The following is a 25,219-nucleotide window of genomic DNA, read 5'->3' on the forward strand; positions in this document are numbered from 1 at the left end:
AACCATCCAGAAGTTCAGATGTTTTATTTTTTTCCTGCCTGTACCTATGCTTACAAATTTTACAAATTGGAAATCTCGCAAGAACTTGGTAGTGGAACAAAATGAACGACTGACATAGCAGATCCACATTTAAAGCATATTCATTTCATTTATTGAAATCTATATCCTGCTCTGCCCAGGGTGGCAAACAGATACAAAATTTTAAAATGAAATCAAAGGAAAAATACTTAGAAAGGTTCTAAAAACAATTACAACTGGTAGCATCTAAAAGCAGTGACTCTTAAAAATATCCCAAACTGCACCATTCTAATGGGCATTTAAAGCATGTGACTCTAGAAATTTGCAATTGCTTCAGATCTGATCCTGCAGTAACATCCACCAGCTTAATTCTCATAAGTTCAAACAAAACACAAAGGTTATATGAAAACAAGGGAATGCATTTAGCTGCACAGTGAAAAGATCAAAGTGCGTGCATGCATGCTCAATGTGAAAAAATGCAAATTACACCATATACCAAACCAAAATCTGTTGTTTTTGCTAGGCGTGTTCTATCCCATGGCACATTCAGGCATATACAAAAGATGAAAATCAAATAAGATTATATACATATGGGCACCATACCATTAAAAAAGCCACTTCTTTTTTTGTGGCATGGTGCCCTTATTCAAAACAGAACAGAAAGTACCACCTAAGAAAAAATTGTGGGCTTCAGTATCATAAGTGAATATTTGATCACATTTTAAGACATAGGGATTTAAAAAAATAATTCACTTTCCACAAACCGTTTTGTCAACTGATTTTAGCAAACAGACATGAGAGACAATTGATGTGAGATTTCCCTTTTACGCCATCCCCTGCTCTAAAATTGCTGCTGGAAAAGCCACTATTGTGCAGATTCTGGTATTTGCTACTTCCTCTATTTGTTGTTCTTTTTCAGGTAATCACAAGATTATCAAACAAGTCTGCAATCTGTCAGGTATGGTTGACTGATTTTAATATAATGAGCTTAGTTTTAAAATACCTGTGGCTGAATCCAAATTCCTTTTTGGGTCAGACTGTCACCTTTGGATCCTAGCAGGCACTGAGATGATGTACCTTTTTAAAAGATCCTTGTTTATAATGGGTACAGTAGTGTTGGCATGGATAAACTTGCCTGTTTGCATGCCCAGTTGCTACTCTGCATTTTAAAGCCAGGCCCCGCATGCACAGTTTCTGGTCTGCGTAGAATTATGAAAGTTAAAAAATTGTAAGTTCTCATTAAATATTGGGCTGCCTCATATCAAAATATGATGCGTTTTGCATGCTGATTCTAACTTATGTATGTTGATTCATCTCCCCAAAAGATCACCTTCTGAATTGCAACTCACAGTGACGTTTGAAATATTGATTTCAAAGCAACAGGCTTTTACTATGCTATATCGACGTGAACGTAGCGATTTCAAAATCTTGAAAGTATATAGAGAGAAACTCCCTAGCCAAATTAGATTCATGTTAATACTGAACCTAATAACAAGAGTCCACAGAACTCGCCTATCCCAACAATAATATGATAAGGGTTCTTGAAATTGTGCTGTGTGGCTCATTAATCACAGGGCTGATTTCAATACAGTGATCTGAATTCACATGATACCTTTCTATGATCTTGTCCACATAAGTGGAGGAAAGTGGAACGTGCCTGCCTTTCTACCCTGTGGGGGCAAAACATTCTAATACAGTGAGCCTAAGCAAACTTGATTTTATACTTATATGGGTTGTATTCAACTAACTTTTACTCAGAGTTCACCCACCTAAGTTAGATATGGCCATAAATTCCAGTGCATCTACTCCGCAAAGAAGTTAGCTGAATGCAGCCCTATGTGTTGGGTTGTGTTCAGGCCCATTTTGTATGGTTGCCGTTCCAGATACAATGTGGCCCAGACAACTAGCTCTTGTGATTTTGCATATACATTTGAACATCACATCTCTGTGCTGCCATCCAGTGATATCAGAGGGGGCCAGAACATGTTCTCACCTTCCTTCATGGGCCAGAGTGGAAGAGAGGTACCGGTAATGTCCTATATGACCCGCTGCCTCAGTGAATCTACTGAAGAGACTACCCATGCTTTCGTTCTCATAAGAATAATATTGGAACTCAAGCCTGTCCTGGAAGTCCTGGCTTTTAATTCTAAGTGTAGGGCAGCTTTTGCCAACCAGCTGCCCTCCAAATGTTTTGAACCACAACTCCCATCAGCCCCAGCTAGCATGGCCAATGTTGAGGGATTATGAGAGTTGAAGTCCAAAACATCCCGAGGGGACCAGGCTGAGGAAATCTGGTTTAGGAACATGCTGTAGTTGCTACATGATAAGGAAGGGCATTTTGCACATGTTCACTGATACTTTTTGTTATTATTTCACCTATTAGTACAGATTTTAAGTGAGCCCCTAATAAACCTTGCCACATACATTTTTTTTTGTTTCTTAAACCAAATTCAAAACAGAGGTGAATTTGGGTTGGTCGGCATATGAACAGGATACAGGGTCTACATATTTTCTCCCAGATTGATTTTTCAGTCTGATGTCATATTGCTCATACTTAATCCTCCATGGACATTGTGTCATGAAGATAAAACTTATGTCACAATGGGACCATGCTGTATGCGTTCTCAGTTGAGGACAAAATATAGATGAAAATCATGATGATAACCAATATGATATCTTGGTTAGAAGGTTAGGACTAAAAGCTTTTAAACCCTGGTCCAAATTTTTGGTGAGTCTTGAAGTTCCACAAGTTAGCTGTCAAGGTAGTAGCCAATATAGTAGTCAAGTAGCCTTTTCCACCTGGCCTAGGGGGCAGGGCCCAGACTCACCCAGCCCTACAAAAGAGGCTCCTCATGAGGCCAGAGGAAGATTGCCTGGCTATTGTTTTATTGGTTTAACATGCTGTAAAATGCTTTGAGATTTTATTAAAAATACAAAGCGGTATATAAATTTAAAAATAAATAAATATATTTTATCCTATTCTACCTGTGAGTTGTGGACATAAAATGAAAAATTGCCACAAGCAGGATGGAAATAGGATAGAAAGGAAGAGTAGAGCAAGCCAATACACACCATGGGGCTTGTTAGCAACATTACGCTCATTTAATCTAAATATGAAACTGTATCTGGAATGTACACTGCAACCCACATGGAGTAAGTATATTATGGAAAGGAATAAGGCTACATGTGGGGGGAAAGTTCCTGATTTTAAACCCAAACTCCAGTTTCAGGATCATTTTCTTTACCGAGAAATGTTGCCTAGTTTTGGTTCTTGCAATTCACACAGTGCCTGTCTTGCGAAAAGTTCTGCTTTGAAGCTCTCGGACATCAATAGTGTTGTCTACTGTTGAGCAACGTTACCCTATTTGGATTCACTTAATTTTAAATGTTCTCCCCTGCCTATTATTTCTGCAAAGGCTCTTAAGGCTATTTACTATTATCAGACAATGACTTGCACCCGCTTCCCTGAGCCCACATACCTGCAAATAGCATTGTGAAGGCTTTCACTCCAGCTTCCCTTTGCGCAGGATGCAGCAAAGCACTTTGAGTGGCTACCCCAGCTCTGGGACAGTCCCTCTCAGCAGGTGTGCCTATATTATCTTCTTCTTTGGCTTAGGAAACTATGTAAGATCTACCTTTTTACTAAAACTTTGAGCTAGTTTTTAGGGGAAAGCTGGTCCAGTTCATTTGGAGTTGTTTTATGTTGTTATTTGTCAGTGTCGATTTGTCTTTCTGTTTCGTTTTGTTTTGTTATGTACATTTTAATTTGTTGCCACCCGAGCAAATTTAGAAACATGGGATTTAAGTGATTTAAATAAATAGGTAAATTAATTAGACAACCTATTTATCTATTACATAGCTCTGTATGAACTAAAAATATGGAACATTTCTGGGTAACAAAATGCATTTGCTTTCATTTTGCTGAACTGTGTTTATAGACCCATATTTTATAAATCTCCTCACATAGTGGAATCCCATTTAAGGAGCCCAAGAAGCTGCAAAATGTTTACGATGGGAACATTTGTGGTCTTTGGGTTTGACTGAATGCTCAATCTTCCTATCAGGAAGAGGCTTCCATTTTTCAGTCTAATTCTCAGGGCACTTAAAAATTTTGGTGCAGGGTGTTGAGCTTACCTTGTTGCAAGGTGGCCAAGAGTGGCGTGCCTCTCTGAGTTTTTCTTTCCAGTAAGTTTTTCCCCAGCACTCTGCAGCCTCCTTGGCTGTCCATGCCTCTTGATCTGAAAAAAAGCTGCATGTATCTTCCCATTATAGTGCAGGCAGCCCAGAAGGCTACAAAGTGCAGGCTACTGGTAAGATGACGTAGATTGAAAGACAAGACACTCACAAACACCATTTGGCCCTCCCAAAAGCGAGTTGAGCACAAAAAGCACCTCTGCATCCCACCCAAGAGAAATTCATTGCAACCCCCCCCCCCTTTATTAATTTTCAAATGCAATTTCTTTCCTCCTGGGAAATGATTGGAAAATATGTGGAAGGAACATTCAACACAGTACTAGTTGGATTCTCAGATACAGTGGTACCTCGAGTTACAAACCCTCAGGTTACAATCGCTTCAGGTTACAAACTCCGCTAACCTGGAAGAGTTACCTCGAGTTGAGAACTTTGCCCCAGGGTGAGAACGGAAATTGTGTGCCGGCAGCGCAGTGGCAGCAAGAGGCCCCATTAGTGAAAGCACGCCACTAGTTAAGAACAGTTTCAGGTTAAGAATGGACCTCCGGAACGAATTAAGTTTGCAACTAGAGGTACCACTGTAGTTACAACATAGCAAGCAGATTTCCATTTTAATTTCAATATGAATTATCCACTATTTTAGGCAGACTCGAAAGGAAATGGAAGCATCAACAAGAGACTTCCCTCTATTGTGGAAGATGAGGAAGAAGAAGAGGAGATGGTAGAAGAGGAGGCTGGTACTCTTTCTCCAGTCCATACCAGAAGCACAACCTCCTGCTCCCAGCAGAAAAAGTCAGGAAGCAATAAAAGCTATCTTGGGATAAACTTGAAACAGTTGGCCTCAGGAACTGTGCCCTTCCACTCGCCTATCCGAGTTTGCAGCGCAACCTCCTCTAGAACCAAGCATGAAACGGAACTGCATTATTACTCCAAAAGGAGAGAGAAGAACCTGAAGCTGCACCTTTCATCCCTAAACAGCACTGGTCCCCCAGACCTCAGCCCCAGGTAAATATTAGCAATGTCTCTTACAATGGCGCACACCCAGTTTCTCTTTCCATACCAACATTTTTCCTGTGGATCATAAATGTTTTCCGTTCTTTGATACTGTTGCTAACAATATTGATGCCTTAAAATTACCCACCAATTTCAACCACTTTAAATACAACCCATAAAGGAGTAAATTCACTGATTATCTAAATAATAACTGTAGAAGTTTGAAGACATTATGGGAGACTGAGGCTACAGTCCTCTACTCACTTGCCTGGAAGTAAGCCCCACTGAGTTTTATGGGAATTATTTCTGAGCAGACATTGGCAGGATTGCACTGTAAGCACAAAAATCATCCTTACTGATTTCAGTTTAGTTTGCCAAAATGCACCTGCATCTTTCAACATCCCTTCAACAGACCTGCTTTAAAAATTGTCTGTTTTTCATTCAGAGTCCTGGAAGTCAGAAGGATATGTAAAAAGAACACAAAGTATGAGGGGTTTTTTTTAAGGATCATTGAAACCATGCAGTCCCTGAGCTAGCACATAGAGCTCTGGAAGGAATGGAGGAGCAGTATGTTTTATTTTATCTTATATAAAAAATTGATACCCTGATTGCAAAATACCCACTCAAGGCACTTTGAAGGGAAGCTCCCTGGCCGGAGCTAAAGGTTAGGCAGAGTCTCTTTATATGAAAACCTTCCTTGCCCATATAACAGGCCTGCCCCCAGCCCTGCCTATGGCTGACTGATTGGTAGGTTTGCAGGGTTTCCCACTGACCATATGCCCCGGACATTGCTGGGATTTCAAAGGTGGAATTGACGTCCAAGGGGAATTTCCGAAAGGCATGGGGTGGATTCCTTAAAAAAACAAAAACAAAACCTGAACAATTTTGGAGGTGTCCTTGTTTTTACTTTTTGAAACATGGCAACCCTACCACAGGCATCTGACTGGCCACTGTGAAGACAGGGTGCTGGACGAGATGGCATGATCCAGCAGGCTCTTATGTCTTTATGTACAGAGAATACCATATTTTTTGCTGTATAAGACTCACTTTTTCACTCCTAAAAAGTAAGGGGAAATGTGTGTGTGTCTTACAGAGCAAATGCAGGCTGCGCAGCTATCCCAGAAGCCAGAACAGCAAGAAAGAATGCTTTCACTGCGCAGCGATCCCTCTTGCTGTTCTGGCTTCTGAGATTCAGAATATTTTTTTTCTTGTTTTCCTCCTCCAAAAATAGGTGAGTCTTGTGGTCTGGTGCGTCTTATAGAGCAAAAAATACTGTATATAAAGTGATTCTGTCCAAGCTTTGGCTCCATCAGCTTAGACAATCTCAGGGACTGTGCGGTTCCTTGGAGGGTTGTTCTTTTAAGTAACAACAGCCTTTGCACAGCTGTCTCCCCGCAGTGCAAAAGCAGACAAACACTAGATTTCTCAGCAAAGTGCTTAGCTGTTTGCTTTAAGGCTCTCTCTTTTGTTGACCCATGCAAATTTCAAGACGGAAGTTCAGCTCCCTTCTCCTGAAAATGCTCACAGACTGCATTCTCACCTTGAAAGGCTTTCGGAAAGACATTAAGCTGAACCCAGTGGGGAGGTCTGCTGCATGAGGTCCATTGAGAGAAATCGGAACAGCATGTACTACTTCCCTATTCATTTCAATTTGGCTTGTGCAGGAAACATCTCAGTGAACTGTGTCCATAGAAGCTAGCTGCAGGAAGGAGTGCCTGAGGAATAAGAAATGGGGGGCAGGGGAAGGAACCTTCTCCTCCACTGCCACGTTGCTGATTTTAGCTTAGGACAGTTATGAATGAAAGTAATCACCTTTAATAGGTGTTCAGTGACCTTTGTAAAATAGGTTATAGTTCAATAAATCCATTTTCATTCCTTCATGCTGCATTATCACATCCCTTTCATTACAGTAAATTTACTGATGAGTGTTATACAACTGCTAATCTCGCACAGGCATTTATCAACAGAGGTTGGCTGAACAAGTGATATTCCCCCGTTTTGTATCTCGGCAGCACTTTTTCTTTATTCGAAATGCAGGGAAGATTAGTGTTAAGTTAAAGGAAATGACGGATGGTACAAACATTCATATGACTTAAGGAAAGTTGCCTTAATTAAACAACACCTTGGTTGGGTAGCCGTCTTCCAAACTCTGCCATGGAGGTAGGGTTGCCATATTTCAAACAGTGAAAATCTGGACAGAAAATATGTTTTGGGGCAAAGTTGTTGGACTTTTTTTTACTTTTGCCCCAAGTTGTTGGGCAAAAACGGCACTGCTGACACGGGCTGCCATATTTTCCCAGACATCTTCTCGATTTCTGCCCGAATGCTGCTGTCGACTGCAGTATTCTGGATGTATGGCAATCCTTCATGGAGAGGGTGGGGCAAAGGGTTCATCAATTAAAAAGAAAGAAAGAACACAGAAATGGAAAACAAAGTATGGATGAAAAACAGGACAATAGGTACAGAAACACAGTCATATTGCCAAAGAAGAAAGCTTCGTTCAGGCCATCTAATGAGAGTGCAAGTGCCTGGGAGCTTAGTACCAGTCCCTGTTCCTGACCTTTATGCATTTAGTATAAAACTTGTGGAGGCATCCCATTCGTGCAACTGTTAAATGTAGAAGGCTCTCTCTGTGTGATTGAGAGCCCACGCAGAGAGGTTCCACTGCATATATTATTATTGACAGAAGGAGCTATCTGCTGATGTTTAAGTGTGTGGTGCAAAGTGGGGTTGAAGCTGGCTGCGTCAGTGCTCCCTCTCCCCACACCCAGTTTGAAAGTTTATAAAGGGAGTGGAACTTCACAAGTCAGATTTTTTAAAACATTACATTAATCTCCGCCCCTGCCCAAAAAGAGAGCATGTACGACTCCCAGGGTTTTTACAAAACCTCCAGTACAGCTTGCATTATTTCTTGCTAACACAACACAACACAAAACACAAGTTATGTTTCACCATGCCTTTTGGAGGCGGGCAGGGAATGAGAATGGGCATCTATTCAGCGAGCTGAAATTCTAATTTATGGCCATTGTGTGCAGAGGGTTATTTTTATTTGCTTGCTTTCTTGTTGTTGTTTTTTTGTATACACCACAATATCCTACCTCAATCTTCTGTTCCTATATGAAGCAAATACCACAATCTAGTTTCAGGCTCTGCTTGCAAGGAGCACATCAAATCCAAAATAATATTACAGCGGAGCGATCTTTTCCTCTGAACAACATATTTAATCACAGAAATTCTGCTGCTTTCCAGGCTAAGGGAAATCTCAGATTTCCTCTAACCTGGGGAAGCGGTTTGGACACTACTTTTATCCCTACTCCTCTTCAAAAGTATGAGTAGTCCCTCAGGAGGAAATGAAATCTGACAAGACAGACAAAGGCTTGTGGTCCTTTATTAAGGAAAAATGTTGTTTAAGTCAGTAACATCCACTTCAGTGTGTTTTCTTTGCAAAGATAAACATAGAATTTTCTATGCCACGTTATCAGTTGACCTTTTCTTTTAAGCAATTTTAGGTTCAAATATTGGTAAAGTTCATCGTATGAACGTTCTGTTTCCCAAAAAATGTGTGTATTGTTAGCCATGCATGAGGACAAAGAAGCTTGATTTCTGTGCAATTATTCCAAGATTGTCTTTCCTTTTCAAAACAGGATCATTGATGGAACAGAAGATGGTAACAATAATGAAGAAAGCCAGACATTTGACTTTAGCTCTGAGCAACTCAGGCAGGATTCCAGAGCATCTCCTACCATCAGGGGTTAGTGCTATATTTAGCCATCTTACAAATGATTCATAATGCACCTTTCAGAGAGGGCTGCCTTTTGTGTACTGCACACTGTGAGAGAAATCCTTAGATGTGACTGGATCATCGTGGGCAAGAGTGACAGGGGGGTGAAGCGTAGAGCTATTTCTTTCCAGTTATCTGGGCTTCTTTTCTTGCCATTTATCAGACAAGGTAAAAAGATCATGATTCTTACAGGCATTGCTGCTTCCTAAATCAGGGCCCATCCCTGTGTATAGTTCTGCATGCCCCATTAAAGAAGTCGACCCTAATTGTAAGAAGGTAATATTAAGTAGCAAAGTGTTCATTTAAGGTCCAATAGTCTGCAGTCCCAAAGCCAAAGGTGCAATTCTGGCAGTGGATGGTGAAAGGTAATTGTTGCCAGAGGAGGAGGAGGAGGAGGAACACCAAGAAAAGTAAAAGCTTGATGTGAGTAGCCATATTAATCATAACAATAAAATAATTGTACAATATGCTTATTCTGATCACACTCACACCAAACGTTTGAATCACTCTTTAACAGTAATGGCTCCCCCCCTCCAGTGAATCCTGGGAACTGTAGTTTGTGAAGGGAGCTGAGAGTTGTTAGGAGAACATTTAATGACCTACAGTTCCCATAATTATTTGGAGAAGAGTGTGTGGAAAAATAGCATTCTCTGTGGCTACAGAACACAGAAAGACTATTTAGCGAGAGGGCACAGAAAAGAAGGGGGAGGGGAGGGGCTGGAATCCTGAACAGCAACGCTCCACACTGCAACATTTTCTTGCAGGTCCCACTTCCTACGTTTTTAAAATCATTAAATATTTTAATAAAATGAAATAAAGTGCCAACTAATTTTAACTGGTGCTAGGGAAGAGGGGTTATTGTACATCACATAAGCCCCAAATTAAAACATTTAAAAAAAAAAATGAAAATGGTTGTTGTTGCTTACTTACATACATGCACGAAACCCAACCATGAAGCTTTTACTGTGTCCCACCCACCTTCCTAAGGGGTTTTTAAGAACAACAACCCAGTCCCCCTAGACAGCTATATAGCAAGCTCACCAGAGAGAACAAAAGCAATCTAGACCAAGATTTTACAGTCTAATGCAGAATAAATCTCAAAGACCTCCTTTGGTGCAGAAAGATGACAATCTAAAATATGGGGGGGGCTGGGAGAAGGGCTACTTGGCTCATTTCTGAATTGTGACAAACCTATGGAATGCAAGCAATCAAACCTTACCCATCCCTTCCTCCCTTTCTTTAGCTGAGCCATTTCAATGGAACTGTGTGTTTTTTTGTTTTTTGTTTTTATTGATGTTGTCTTTAACCTGAACTCATTGAAGGAAAGGTAGAACTTTACATATTTGAATTAATTTAGCCTTATTTAATCAAGAAAAAGTTTCGATTTGGAACACTTGTTTTTACATAGGCAAATCATTCCTTCACAAACTAAAAACTGGAAAGAAACTTAAGTGAGCAATCAGGTCTCAGATGCGAGATTTCTATGACCATCTACTTACAGTATGTATTGTTATGATTACAGAGAATGAAGTTGGCGCCGCTGTGCTAGTCATCAAAGCGGAAGAAGCAAAGCAACAGATCAACAGGCTTAATAATGAGGTATGGAGAATTTCATGTCATTTCAATTGTTCTACTCTTCTTTGTGGAGAAATGAAACTTGTTAGGATCAGCAACACCCTTGAGGTAAGGCTAATTTTTCATGCCTAGCAATAATTGATAAATCTTTAGTTCCAATAGCCTATAGCACTTTTCAGATGCGCTGCTCATGTATAAATGTTATGTGCATGATGGGCAAATGGGGACTACTGCACTAAGCTCCACCAGCTGTATCACAATTTGCATTGCCCTCTAGGACATAGAAGTTGACCCTGCTCTGCTCAGAGATACTCCCTGCACGATTTGAAATCCCAGTTTTGAAGGAGAGGGTGCTTTGTCCTTTTTATTTTATGCATTGTGACTTCCTGTTGTTTTTTTTTATCATAGTTCAGTCAGTATTTATTGTGATTGTTAAGAGTGGATTTCTGTTTAATTATCATTTGCTGATGTTTAAAGGTAAAGGTAAAGGGACCCCTGACCGTTAGGTCCAGTCGCGGCCGACTCTGGGGTTGCGGCGCTCATCTTGCTTTATTGGCCGAGGGAGCCGGCGTACAACTTCCGGGTCATGTGGCCAGCATGACTAAGCCGCTTCTGGCGAACCAGAGCAGCGCACGGAAACACCATTTACCTTCCCGCCAGAGCGGTACCTATTTATCTACTTGCACTTTGACGTGCTTTCGAACTGCTAGGTTGGCAGGAGCAGGGACCGAGCAATGGGAGCTCACCCCGTAACGGGGATTCGAACTGCCGACCTTCTGATCAGCAAGTCCTAGGCTCTGTGGTTTAACCCACAGTGCCACCCGCGTCCCATTTGCTGATGTTTGGAGCTGTTTAATTATTATTTTTTTAATAGCTGTTTAATTGTATTGTGTACTATTATATTCAACTAGCTTATTGAATATTACTTTATCTGATATAAGTCATTCCATTTTAAAGTTATGCTTTATTATGACTTTCTGTATTGGATCGGATATCATAATAAGGTGTGCGTTCTTTGTTGTATATTTTGTTGCTGTAAGCCACCTTGTGTATGGTAATATAGAAAGGCTATATACAAATCAGAAGTGGAAAGAAATGAAATGGAGCTCATGGAGGGCAGTACGTTTTTCCCTTGTGTGTACGATTTACACATGAGCAGCACAACCCAGACAGGGCGTATGTCTGTGGCCATGACGACATTTCCTACCAATGCATTGGACTGTAAGAGGAGGAACACAATTCCTAGCTTTTCCAGCACCTTCATCTTATTTCTTAGAATACCCTACTCCAGTTTTTTGTGTATTTTTAAGAAGAAAAAAATGAGAAAGGAGGTCATTGGTAGCCAGGAGCAACACATTTCATTAGCAGTCTTTCCAACCGAGATTAAAAGCTTTCTAGCAAAAGGGCAAATAACTGCTTTCATACAAGGTAATTGTGTTACAGCACTTTACTAGCAATCAAAAAATTGCTACCTAGCTCTTCTTTTGGAGGGGGACTAGCAATTTGCCACAGAGCAAAAGCTACTGGAGCAGAATGGACCAAAATCAAGCAAACATACTATGATCCTTAAATTTGTGCAAGGGCATAATACAGAAGTGCATTTCACTTTCATAGGAAATGCTTGGCATTCACAAAACTCTAAAGTCTCTAGTTAGCAAAAATGATTGTGTCTATAGAGATGGCATTACTTTAAAATGTGTATCAGTAGTCCAAAAATCCCTAGCAAATTTATGCAGCTGAAGGCTACCCATGTTTTATTATAGGGTCAGGAGAGGGGCAAAAAGAAGGTTTTGCCAATATGAACGTCAACATTCTACAGCTTTTAAAAATAATACCTGCTGAGCGGGTAATTTTGAAATTTGGCACGTGGGATCTACCTGAAGAGTTCTACAAATGTGCCAAACTTCAAACAACTATGATCTATTGATTATTATATTTTCCCCAAGGGGCCCAATGTGGTGAACATGGTCCTCCCCTCCCCATCTTATCCTCACAGAGTGAGGGATTAGAACCCTGGCCTCCTAGGTCATAGTTCAACACTCTATCCATTACAGCACAGGTACATGAAGTTTGAAAGTGCTGAAACATGGGCATTTCAACCCGCTGTTCTGCAGGTTTACAATATATTTCCATTTTTTGTAGAAAGTACTGGTGCACTTTATTCAGGCTTTATTCAGAAAGCACGTACTTTCATTGATTTGGTGAAGTTCTGAAATTCAAAGTTAATTAAGGTTTTCCTTGTCCCATTAAAGTCTATGGAAAACAAGTACTGGCAGATAGTGCAGGGACGCAGGTCTAAAAGCTGCTCCTGAAAACTTGGTAACCCTCTGAAATGGCATTTGAAAGTGTGTGGTGGGGAGGGCCTCTTGGGCTTGCCGATCGGAAGGTCAGCGGTTTGAATCCCTGCGACGGGCTGAGCTCCTGTTGCTCTGTCCCAGCTCCTGCCAAACTGGCAGTTCGAAAGCATGCCAGTGCAAGTAGATAAATAGGTACCGCTGAAGCGGGAAGGTAAACGGCATTTCCATGCGCTCTGGCACTCATCACAGTGTTCTGTTGTGCCAGAAGTGGTTTAGTCATGCTGGCCACATGACCCGGAAAGCTCCCTCGGCCTGAAAGTGAGATCAGTGCCGCAACCCCATAGTCGCCTTTGACTGGACTTAACCGTCCAGGGGTCCTTTACCTTTTTACCTTTGCAGGGCATAGCAGGAATAAAAATCAAAGCCAAAGGTCCTTCCTAGACTTCAGTGCTTGCAGAGGGATCCACCTAGTGGTTGCAATGTGCAGTGCCTGTTCACTTAGCTACGGAATATAATTGTGTGGTGCCACGGATAGATGAAGGCTTGGTAACATTGCTGAGCCTGTGGGTGCATTTGCAGACATGAGAAACTGTGGTGGATCACTTTCATGCACCTCCCACTGCAAGACCTCAGCCCACACCACAGACCTATTAGTCCCCATACGGCGTACAACTTGGAGAGCAGTGTGGTGTAGTGGTTAGCATGTGGCCTCCCAGGAACCTGTGGCGTGCTAATTTTCCTCTTCCATTATTTGTCCTCTTGACAACCCTGTGAGGTAGCTCACATGAAGAGACAGATATCCGTGTGAAAGTCACATTAAGGTTGCACAATTAGAGTTTGTTGGCAGGTCCTGCACAACAAGCCCACTCCCCCCTCCACAAAAAGGAAAGTGACAGGAAAATGCATTGGAAAGTGTGGAATAACACTTGGTTTAGCGCGGCATTGTCAAGCCTCTCCACAGAGTGAATGCTCCTTAAATAATAATAATAATAATAATAATAATAATAATAATAATGTTTTATTTATACCCCGCCCTCCCCAGCCAAGGCCGGGCTCAGGGCAGCTAACAAGCAATAATAAAAACAAGTTGAATGAAAACAACTTAAAAACAAGATTAAAATACAACATTAAAATATTGAAACAATAAAATATTAAAATGCAGCCTCATCACAGGAGGAGAAAGGAAAAAGAAAAAAGAAAGAGGGGAAGGGAATCAAATTGGCTCAAAGCGAAATGCCAAGTGGAACAACTCTGTCTTACAGGCCCTGTGGAAAGAAATCAGATCCTGCAGGGCCCTGGTCTCATGAGGCAGAGCGTTCCACCAGGCCGGAGCCAGTGTTGAAAAGGCCCTGGCTCTGGTTGAAGCCAATCTAACTTCCTTAGGGCCCGGGACCACTATTTATGGACCTTGAGGCTCTCCGTGGGGCATACCGAGAGAGGCGGTCCCATAGGTACGAGTGTCCTAGGCCGTGAAGGGCTTTAAAGGTCAAAAGCCGTACCTTAAATCTGACCCTGTACTCCACCAGGAGCCAGTGCAGCTGGAAAAGCACTGGGTGACTATGCTCCCATGGCAGAGACCCCATGAGGAGCCTCGCTGCAGCATTCTGCACCCACTGGAGTTTCTGGGACAGCTTCAAGGGCAGCCCCGCATAGAGCGAATTACAGTAGTCAAGCCTGGAGGTGACCATCGCATGGATCACTGTGGCCAGGTCGGATAGCGAATGTTGCCTAATATCCTTGCAAGCAAATCAGGATGAACGTTCAGCAGTGAGCAGATCATCTGGAAGTGTCCACCTAGTAAATGTATTTAGGAGTGCAGCTTCAGCGAATTTCTGCTTCAACTTTTATATATTTCTTAAAGCAAGTGGTAGTATAAAAAAACAAAATAAAAGCTGAAGATACAAAACTAACACTGCACCCCAAAATGTTGAGATTTATTATTATCTCCACTGAAGGCACCTTAAGATGGCTAGTGAACTGCTTACCTGTTTGTAATGTGATTTCAGAAGCACTAAAGATTAATCCCACAGTCGTTAGGCTTTCCCCCACTTGTATGAAGCCCAATAAACTGGAAGTAGAAATACATTATGAAATAGTATTTCACACAATGGTATGTGGGGGAGGGGAAAGAAAGAAACTAACAAAATCGTGGAAACTGAGGGTCAAGGTGAAGTAAAATTAAGATATTTGTTTGAGCATGACCCGGATTATCCCTTCCCACCATGCACTGTCAAATGCCATTTCAAAGGGTTCCCCAGTTTTCAGGAGCAGCTTTTCAGTCAGAAAGAGAACCTCTAAATGACCACGTAGGCTCTTAGAATCTTAACTTATAGTTTCAGCATATCCAATGTATTTTTATATTGTTAATAATTAGTGAACATAGGAAGTTGTCTTATAGAGGCTGGCAGTGTGCTCTCCAGGTTTTCAGTCAGGGGATCTTCTCAGGCCTGCGTGGAGATGCCAGGAATTGAATCTTGACTGTTAAAGTGGCATAAATATGCTTTGACTCTAAGGTGTCTGGATGTGACTTAAGGCTACTTGATCTGCTTTGACTTAACCATGACAGCGTCAGGTGCTTAATTTATAGTAATGAGCAGGTTAAGTTGTACAAGTCACACACTAATTGGAAACGCTTTTAGTTCAGAAAGACTCAAATGCTTCACACTTATCCTTTTCTCTTTCTGACAGGTACGTTTACCCTTTTGAAAACTAATGTACAGCCTCATCTTGCTTTCTGCAAATTACTTCCTCTTTTCATCAATTTGATGAACTGCACAAGTTTAATTCTGCGAGCACAGTGGCAGTAATCTCGCCTAAAATACATTGATTATCTGCTACTGGAAGCAACGCAGAGCTAATTTTTAATTTTGTACCTTCATTTGCTTTTTTTCCTGCTAGCTACATACAGTATAATCAAATGGGGAAAAAGAAGGTTCCCTTCAACTTTAATCCACAATTCACTCAGTTCAGTGTGTGTAAAGTAATTGATTTCAGCCAACAATGCTAGAATAAATGGGTTGTAGACTACAGCTGGTTACTTTCATTATATAGAGGTATATTCTCCATCAACGTCCCTATAGCAAATTTTATGTATTCCAAAAAAATATGAATACCCATATAAACTAATATTCTGATAAACCTTCCCAGATGAGTACTTCTCAAATTATGAATTTTGATTAAAGAAATGGCCATTCTATTGAACAACATATAATATTAGATAGGGAACACTGTTAATTCTTGGTGATTGGGTACTTCTTAAACTAGGAAATATTTATAGTTACAGGTAGGTAGCCATGTTGGTCTGCCGTAGTCGAAACAAAACAAAACAAAATAAACCCTTCCAGTAGCACCTTAGAGACCAACTAAGTTAGTTATTGGTATGAGCTTTCGTGTGCATGCACAGTTCTTCAGATACACTGAAACAGAAATATAGGAAATATTTTGACAGCATTTCTGTTACATAGAAAGCTTTCAACATGACATCTTAGTCCCATTGAAATGGGGAAAATTTAATCATGGCTAGCATAAGTCTCATTGATTCCTATGCTACAAAAGCCTTAATTTCCTCCGATCCAATGTTTCAGTTCAGTTTCAGATGAGCTTTTGCAAACGTTTGTGACATTTTGGGGGGCGGGGGGGAGAGAATAACTTTTTTTTCTCTTCCTGCCTTAATGGAACAATCCGTACATATCAATTCAAAAGTACAGCCTATTGAATTCAGTGGGGCTTTCTCCACGCAGTGGCGTAGCGTGGGGGGTGCAGGGGGGCCAGCCGCACCGGGCGCAACATCTGGGGGTTAGGGTTAGGGGGCACAAATCCACGGGTTAGGGGGCGCAAATTACTTGCCTTGCCCCGGGTGCTGACAACCCACGCTACGCCACTGTCTCCACGGTAAGTGATTATAGGATTCAAGCCAAAAGGTTTATTTTCAAAAGCAACCCCCTCTAATAATTGGTTTTTATTTCATCATGTTGGAAGCAGATTATTAAAATAGTTTGAAAATATGATTTGAGGAGGCTCCAGCTTGACTCAGCAAACTGGAATGTAGCACCTAGCAATTGGTCCTGAAGTAATTCAAAACTTAGGCTTGGTTCTTGAATCTTCTGATTTGCTCCCCATGTGAGAACTTTGACCCACACAGTTGGTTTTAATGAAAATTAAAATAGGTTATTTGTTAGCGTTTCTGTGGCACACAATCGTGAACCACAAGTGGCACAAATATCAAACAAAACAAGAATCAATGGATTTACCGTATTTTTCCGTCTATAAGATGCCCCCATGTATAAGACGCCCCCCTATTTTGGGGACTCCAATTTAAGAAAATGGGGGGAGATGTATCTGTGTATAAGAAGCCCCCAAATTTTTGACATTAATTTTTATGAAAAAAGCCTAGTCTTATACACAGAAAAATACGGTATTTTCCTTAGGAAATAAACTCCTCTCTGTTCTTAAAGAGAATTTTGCAACTGGAACCAGAGAGATGGATTACGTTGTGAAACTTGCCTTCTGTGTATTGGATGGGATGCTGTTGGCGCTCTTACATTCATGACAGAGCTTTTGATCCAGCGGACAGCTTCACTAATGGAAGAAGATGGGAGGTGATTCTTGCCCATTCACCCTTTCCCTTCTATCACCCCACGCTACCTTCCACCCTGATTTCCAAGGTCTGCAGAATTGGCAAAAAAATATATCTTCCCTTCCTCTTCCATTAATGGAGGCATCTGCTGGATCAAAAGCCCTTCTGTGAATGCAAGGGCATGAGTTGGATTCCACCATTTCTTTTTCGTTTGAACGATGTTGTGTAAATATTTTTATATGTATATATTTTTAAATATATATATATATATATTTCAGGTCACTTCTTTGACTCAAGAGGTCTCTCAGTTGAGCAAGGACATGAAGAATGTGATGCACCTCTTGGAAAACCTGGTTGTGGCACAGAAGTCCCCGGAGTTTTGCGCCGTGCACGGCGCAGCCGTGAGCCCCAACATGGAAAGCTTACAGACTAGAATGTCTTGGCCTCCACACCAGCCGTGTACGCATATGCAGGTTCCGAATGTCACCTGTACCAGAGCACAGCTCTGCCATTCCAATACGATAGCCGGCATCTGGAACATGGATGCGACCTCCGTAGGTAGCGGTCCGCCAAGAACTGAATCCCACCTTCAAAATTCTACGGGTGGCGAATTCTATTATACGTCGAGCCTTGAACATTCCCCCTCCCACTACCATATGATCCAGAAGGATCACCTGCAGTTTGTGAGTTGCACCTCTCCGCGTTCGGACACCACGTTGACTCCCCTCCAGTCCATTTCAGCAACTCTTTCCTCCTCCATGTGCTCTTCGTCGGATACGTCCTTGCACCTTGTGTTGCCCAGCAGATCCGAGGAAGGAAGCTTTAGTCAGGGAGCGGTCAGTTCGCTAAGCCTCGAGAACCTGCCAGGCTCTTGGGACCTGGAAGGAACTACGGCGACAGCAGCAGCGCAGACCTCAGAAGACTTTCCTCTGGATGTCATGAAAAGCACAGTGGATATTAAAGATAGCAAAGCCATAAACGTATAATGGAAACGGTGACGTGATAACACTTCAAGCATGCTCCACAACTGCCAGCTTGTAAACTGCATGACATATTATTATTATTTTTTGCCTTTTCCTCAGATGCTCATGGAAATTTGCAAACTCAAAAATTGGCGACCCGTGCAAAGGCAAAGGTTTGACCAGCGCATATGCAGAGAGGTGATTTCTAGATTTAAGAAGCACATTGAAAAAGCCTTTTATACACAGATTGTAGCTTAACTGGACGGCTCAACAGACTTTTGTGACACTCTGCAGCTCCTGAGGGACAAAGTAGCTGGACCACGAAGACTGAGGAGCCTTAGCACAGGAGGTCTTTGTTGTGCGAAGCAAAGGGTTTTTCACCCCCTTACTGCCTGATTGTTGCCGTCAGACAATATCAGCTTCAGGTGATCGAGGCTCCTGCTAGTATTTATGCCAGTGCTGCAAAGGCAAAGGGACAATTACCACTGCATGTCACCTCCTTGACAATCAACCAAATAGAGCTGGTAGAGAGTGGTTAATTGTTGCACGCTCTTTGTTATGTAAATCAGACCTCTTTATCAAAAATACTATTTTTCTATACTTGGTAAGAAATATGTATTGAAAATATTTATAAGGAGACTAATCAGGATTTTGTTTTCCCCCTTTTTTTTTGGTAACAATGCTTGCCGTTTTCAGAATTAATGCACTATTATGTATACATTATTACGTATTAGATCGAAATATTCTTAGCTTAAAGCGGACATACAGCCCTTTTCTCTGCATGCAGTTTGCAATGAACTTGTTCATGCCGTTAGAATACAAATCAAGAATAGGGTACTGTTTTATTTACAGGAGAATAAAAGCCAGGTGGCTTATACAATGTTAAATCAGAAAACTGTGTAACAACATGTGAACTGTACTACTTTAATCGTTGATAACCAATGCCCTTATTTATTGCTATTGCACATCATTACTTTTATCCTTTATTTTTTAAAGGTCAGGTAACCATTTCAGAGTAAAACCGGACAATCGGAGGTAACTTCTTCAACCAAAACCATGGCCTGGGAGTTATATCTCAGGCTGTAGAATCACAAGCAAATAATTCTGAAATACGTTTTAAAGCAAATACTTAAGCTTTCCCCCACCATAAAAATGAATAGTCATTAAATCAGTAGGGGATATTTATCAACTGGCTTGCACTTTTGTACATAAATTTAACATTAGAAATAATAAAATGGGCAAGTGGATTACCCAAATAGGCATGTAATTGCAATTTATAATATTATAAAACCGAATAGCTAATTTCTGGGGTACGCAGACCAGCTCTTTTCAACAGGGAAGTGCATTTTGAATGTGTGACAGATTCCATGTCATCATAACACTACATACACGTTCTAGTCTAAATAATACACCCCCTGTTTTGGATTGAGAAAGAAGCACAGTAAATCACATGAAGCAGCAACAGGTGGCATATTTTGGTGATTGCCTAGGCCAGCCAGCCACTTATCTGAGATCTTAAGGGGAACAAAAGAAGCAACTTTGGATCAAGGCCAAAGTTAAAGGCTGAGATGTTCTAACTTTTTTTTTTAAAAAGAGTGAAACGTCAATTTGTGGGTTTCATCCAACAGGGCCTCTCAGCTAACAGTAAAGTTTCCATCAGTTGAATGGAGAGGGGAGCAATTTTCATTTATTCCCTCTACCCCCTGCCGCCCTGCTCACAAACCCTAAATCTCCTCCAGAGGGTTAGGGGAGCTCCATAGAAGACGCAGAGAGGCTACAGGGGAGAAATAGTTGAAAATTGCTTTCCTTCCTTTTCCTCTAATGGAAGCCTTACCGTTACCTGAGTGACTCCGTTAGGTGCAACCCTTTCGTTTCAAATGGTATGGCACCATTTACTCAGAAGTAAGGCCAACTAAGCTAAAGGGAAGGTACTCCCTATTAATTCTGCTATTAATGATTCACTTGGCTACTGTTCTTGCAGAAGGCTTTGTTCATCTATGTATAATAAGATTGGAATTAGATGTTGAAATTAATTAACAACATACACATGGGAATTGTCCCCCCCCCAAAAAAAAGATAATATGGCCTGATAATGTTACAGTGCAATCCTGCTACACCTTTCTAAGAAGATAAGTCCTATTGAGTTCAAATGAGCTTACTCCCTGGAAAGTGGGTATATTAAGACTGCAAGGGTTTTCATTAGGATCTAGGATGTACAACTAAAACATTCCTGTATGGGAAAGGATCTTTTCCATGGAAAGAACCCCCAGAAACATACTGTTTTACAAATCCTGCATGATTTAAGGAATGTTCCCTCCTTATTTTTTTTCTCCACTGTGCTGGTCACCACAAAATATTCCATTTTTTCAAGCTATAATTTGTGGAGCTATCAAATGGGTTTCATTGAGCAGAGGGTCCTGGTTTCTCAAATCTCTATAGTAACATTTTATTTTTCTCCCTATCACTTTTCTTTATTGCCCATGGGGGGGGGGCATATAATTTGTCCTGTGCTAATAGCTGAACCTTTCCGTGTAAGCCAATAGCTGTAGTTAAAGGGAGAAGTATTTCAGCTTCCTTCCCCTTTAACTCACTCTTCTGGATTGGAGAGTAAGAGACAGGGAGCACAGAAAATTAGCAATACCAGAAAGCCCCAAAGCTATACCAGTACACGCATTAGTTTAAATGAATGACCTAAGTTCGTCATGTTCATTCATTTCAGTGGGTCTACTTCAAGCATGACTGGCATTGGAGAAAATCCATAGCATTAAAATGAAGCCACTGGTGGGAAAGTATTTATTTTTTACAGCTTATGAGCTCATGTCATTTGAAGGGGGAGGGGAATGTTTTCTATCAATAGCAAACATTTTATTTTTGCTGACAAAAAATATATCTAAATTGGTTATGTTTCACTTCATTTTAAAGAAAACACAAAATATGTAGAGTGAAATGGATGGGATCCTTGCACAGCGATCCACTATTGTACATTTGGATCTAGAATAAAAATACTTAATGCAAGAAACTTAATGGAGCAAATAAACCTCAGCTGATTTATCATAAAAGCTCTCCTTGATTTTATGTGTATATTTGTAAGCACAGCCACTAACACTTTTGCTCAGTCATCTTGGGTGCAACACCATTGAGTGTGATTTTAGGTGACTCTCCATTCCTAGGTGGTGGGGAACCAATCGGGGGTGGGGGACCCATGGGGTCAGTGCCAGATTTATGTATAAGCTAAACAAGCTATAGCTTAGGGCCCCACTCTCTTGGGGCCCCACAAAAAATTAAAGGATAAAACAACAAATGGGTGTACATTTCCAAAATATAAGATAAAAAACAAATACGGTAAAACCTACATACAGCAACAGTGTTTTGCATTGTGTAGGCTCCTATGATATAAGTAATGGGCCCCGCCTGCTAGCCTGCTCCCTAAAATATTCAACACAAAAAACAGCGACAATTGGTTGTTGACAAAGGACAGCTGGACATATTAAGGGCCCCATTACCTTTGGTAGATTAGGGCCTCATCAAACCTAAATCTGGCCCTGGTTGAAGTATTTACATACTGCATGGGATAACACCATAGGCAAATGGTACCCATGAGGTTCAGTGTGTGTGTAAAGAGGGCCTTGGATGGCAGAGATTTTGTGAGAGTATAGTTGCAGAGGAGAGACCGAAAAAGGGAAGGCATCCATGGGGGAGAAGGGAGGTGCAGGTCACAAACCTATGGGCAGAAATGCATAGTGAAGGGTGGTTCTAGCTAAAAATAAAATCACAGGCCACACTGAATTGAGATTTTGATTGAGGTAAGGAAAAACCCATCACATTCAGCAATGCTTTGTGAAGGTGGGATATTGCTTAGCAAAGTGGAATATTTAAAGCATCCAAAACAGCTGATATGAATCTTTTTTTAATGTAGCACCACATGCAGGCAGTCCAGCAACAGTAACTGGAATTGGAAAGGTATGTAGACATAATCATTGTAAGAGCATTTCATATTGTCTTTCTGAGAGTTTTGCAATCCAGCTGCCTTTAGAAGCTTATCTCTACCTATAGCTGCCTTCCTTACAGCCATCCCCAGCATGGATAGTTTATTGTTTCATTATTTTGTACTATGCACTATAAAACTAAAACAAATTCATTTTTAGTATCCTTCGTTGTTGCTTTTAACTTACTATTTCTGTACTACCTTGATTTCTCTTTTTCAGTGTGCTCCCACCTCCAAGATTTATCTATAGATGCAATCATTAATCTTGCCTTTTGCTCCTTTGTCAGTCAGTTCCCCTTTCCTTGGTACTCGCACTAATCCTCACCTGTCACAGGAGTGTGCCAGCCAGTAATCACACAGTTCAAAGTTGGTGTTAACTCTTTATTAGCAAAAAACACTTTCTCCACAGATTTGGTTGAGTGTCAGGCCTGTTGAGCAGAGCAGCTCATTCTCAGTGGTCTTACTCTGTGAAAATCAGTTGCTGAGACTAAAAAAATCCCACCTCCCTTCCTCTCCATGGCCTTTTCCAAGCAATCGGAGACTGCACCTGTGTGTAGCCAACCTCTCCTCCACCCTTTTTATGCCTCTTCTGGTACTGGGAGAGAAGTGGGGAAGGAAGCTTGTCATAGCAGGAGGGGGAGACACCCATGACTCTTCACCAGCCTGATTCATCTCTGCCTCTTGGTCCTCCTCATTCCACTCTGTTGCTTCAGCTTCTGCCTCTGATTCTGGATTTCTCTCTGCCACAGACTCACCCCAGCTCAGTCAGCCCTGTTACCTCTTCAGCTTCTGATACCTCCATAGCTGTCAACTTACAGATTTGAAAATAAGGGACCAGCAGCCTCAAAAATAAGGGATCAGCAGCCAAAATAAGGGATTTTCCGGGCACAGGTATGTTCGACTTCTGAGCCCCTCCGAGCCAAAGGCAGAAAGCCCAGCCAGCAGCCAAACGAAGCCTCAAGCGGTGGTTCCCACAGCGCAGCAACCCGGCAAAGGGGATGCAGCAAGGAAAACCACCGTCACCTCTCTGCTGGGAAGCGCTGAGGAAAGGCGAGTCCCCAGGCAACGCGGCCGATTTGATCGGCACAAGGCATGCAAGCTCCACCCCCCAGTCATTCTTAGACTCCTTACTGGGTGAGCAATGCAGCCAAGCAACACAGTTGGAGCCTCCCTCCTCCCTGGCCGGCCGGCAGGGAGGGAGGGAGAGGAGCTGCTTCCTTTGAAACCCAGGAAATTTAAGGAACATCATCAATAAGGGACAGCAGCGGGACATGGCGCTGGGATAAGGGAGTTTCCCGCCAAATAAGGGACGGTTGACAGCTATGGATACCTTCTCTTCCCAGTCTCCTTCCTGTAGCCACTCGACATTGTCCCACCACCCCTCCCTGGGCTCTGAGCCTTCTTCCCTTGGGGGTTCCCACCATTCTTTGCATCTAACCAGTCCATGACATCACCCCTTTTGTGTTTGGTCAAAGAATGCCCCCAACAACTGCGGTCAAATTACTCCCTTCCTTTTTGTTTCCAGTTCAGAAGGGGAATACAGAAGCATGTTGGAACTGTAGGTGCTTTTTTTGTTGGGTGTTTGGCAATACCACGTCAGACGGCTCACAGGTCTCAGGCATTCGTTCCCCCTTCTTAGAGGTACACATCTCTTCATTAAGCCCTTTGGCTTTTGTTTTGTTTTGAATAAAGCAATTTTGCATGGGTTAGAAATCCAAGATATTTATATATAAGATGAGCAGGAGAGAGGCTTGTAGAATTACAAGAAGGAGCACATCAAACATTAAAATGAGAGCAGAAGAGAGTGAGGAGATTCCTTTTCTCAGCCTGGCCCTTTGCTCCACTGTAACTCTCAGGAGATGGAATGTATGGGAGGCAGGAGCTGGACAGAGACCGAGAAACCAAACCAAATCGCACAAGGAGTGAAGAGCAGAGTTCAGTCTATTTAATATACAAAATGTATCATATATAATCTATGTATATAAATACTATAGCAGCAAGAAGAAAGTACAAGAGCCGAATGAGATGAGAAGTGACACAGTAGAAAGGAAGATTGGCACCATCACTGCCCACTTTTAGATGCAAGGCTAAAAAAATTCTGCTAAATTTGAGAGTAGTGAGTTAGCGGCTGCGGAGGGTGGGGAGGTTGCCTGTTTTAGTGCTGATATTTTAGTGGGGTGGATATGATTTGGGTTTTTAAAAATATTTTTGTATGCACATGTTTAGATATTGTGTTTTCTTGTTGCTTTGTGTATGGTTTTATTGCCTTTTTCATGGCGAGTCGCTTGAGACACCCTTCTCTGTGTGAGAAGTGATATCATCATCATCTCTGCTATTTTCCCAATATGAACCTGCTACAGACATTTGTATCTTTCCCTCCCAGTAGGCTGCCCCTAGCTTCTATGGAGATGAGGATATCAAGTGAATAACCCACAATTTCTAGCTGAAATGTCACAGAATATCCGTCGGCAAACATTCAGTATCAATACTACTGCATTTGTGGCCTAAGTGAACAAAATAGCTTTTCTAACAGGATAACTTATCCTCATGCATCTTTATGCAAGTTAATACTGAAGATTCATTATGCTTATCTATTGCTTCTGCTGTCAATCATTTCACGAGGGAGCTTGTTCCTTATAGAAGCAGTGGATTTATTCCAGCGGCCCATTATTTTAAACTGGATGCTCCAGAGAATTTGGAACGGACAAATTTTGGAGGGTGGGGTAGGGTGTTAACCCTGCAAATAATTGTAGCTAACGAGTCATAGAAGAGTTTGTCAACATATAAATGAAAGCATGTAATCAGTTGCTATAATTATGAAAACAGGGGTAATCATTAAAA

At 41.5% G+C, this 25,219-nt stretch overlaps 1 protein-coding gene across 2 annotated transcripts in view; it reads left to right on the forward strand.

Annotated features, from left to right (window-relative positions):
- Window positions 1-20,282, forward strand: part of KCNH8 (potassium voltage-gated channel subfamily H member 8) — a 176,380-nt gene extending 156,098 nt beyond the window's left edge. Inside the window, exons 12-16 of one of the 2 annotated variants that reach the window (XM_080974610.1) lie at window positions 938-976; window positions 4,853-5,214; window positions 8,847-8,953; window positions 10,506-10,582; window positions 17,710-20,282. In XM_080974610.1, the coding sequence (XP_080830736.1) occupies window positions 938-976; window positions 4,853-5,214; window positions 8,847-8,953; window positions 10,506-10,582; window positions 17,710-18,417 (1,293 nt within the window). In that variant the 3' untranslated portion in view covers window positions 18,418-20,282. The remainder of the gene's footprint in view (window positions 1-937; window positions 977-4,852; window positions 5,215-8,846; window positions 8,954-10,505; window positions 10,583-17,709) is intronic. The other variant, XM_080974611.1, reaches the window with a different exon arrangement.
- Window positions 20,283-25,219: the final 4,937 nt, after the last annotated feature.

This window comes from Podarcis pityusensis (genome assembly GCF_964106645.2).
Source record: "Podarcis pityusensis genome assembly, chromosome: 12".
Classification (NCBI taxonomy): Eukaryota; Metazoa; Chordata; class Lepidosauria; order Squamata; family Lacertidae; genus Podarcis; species Podarcis pityusensis.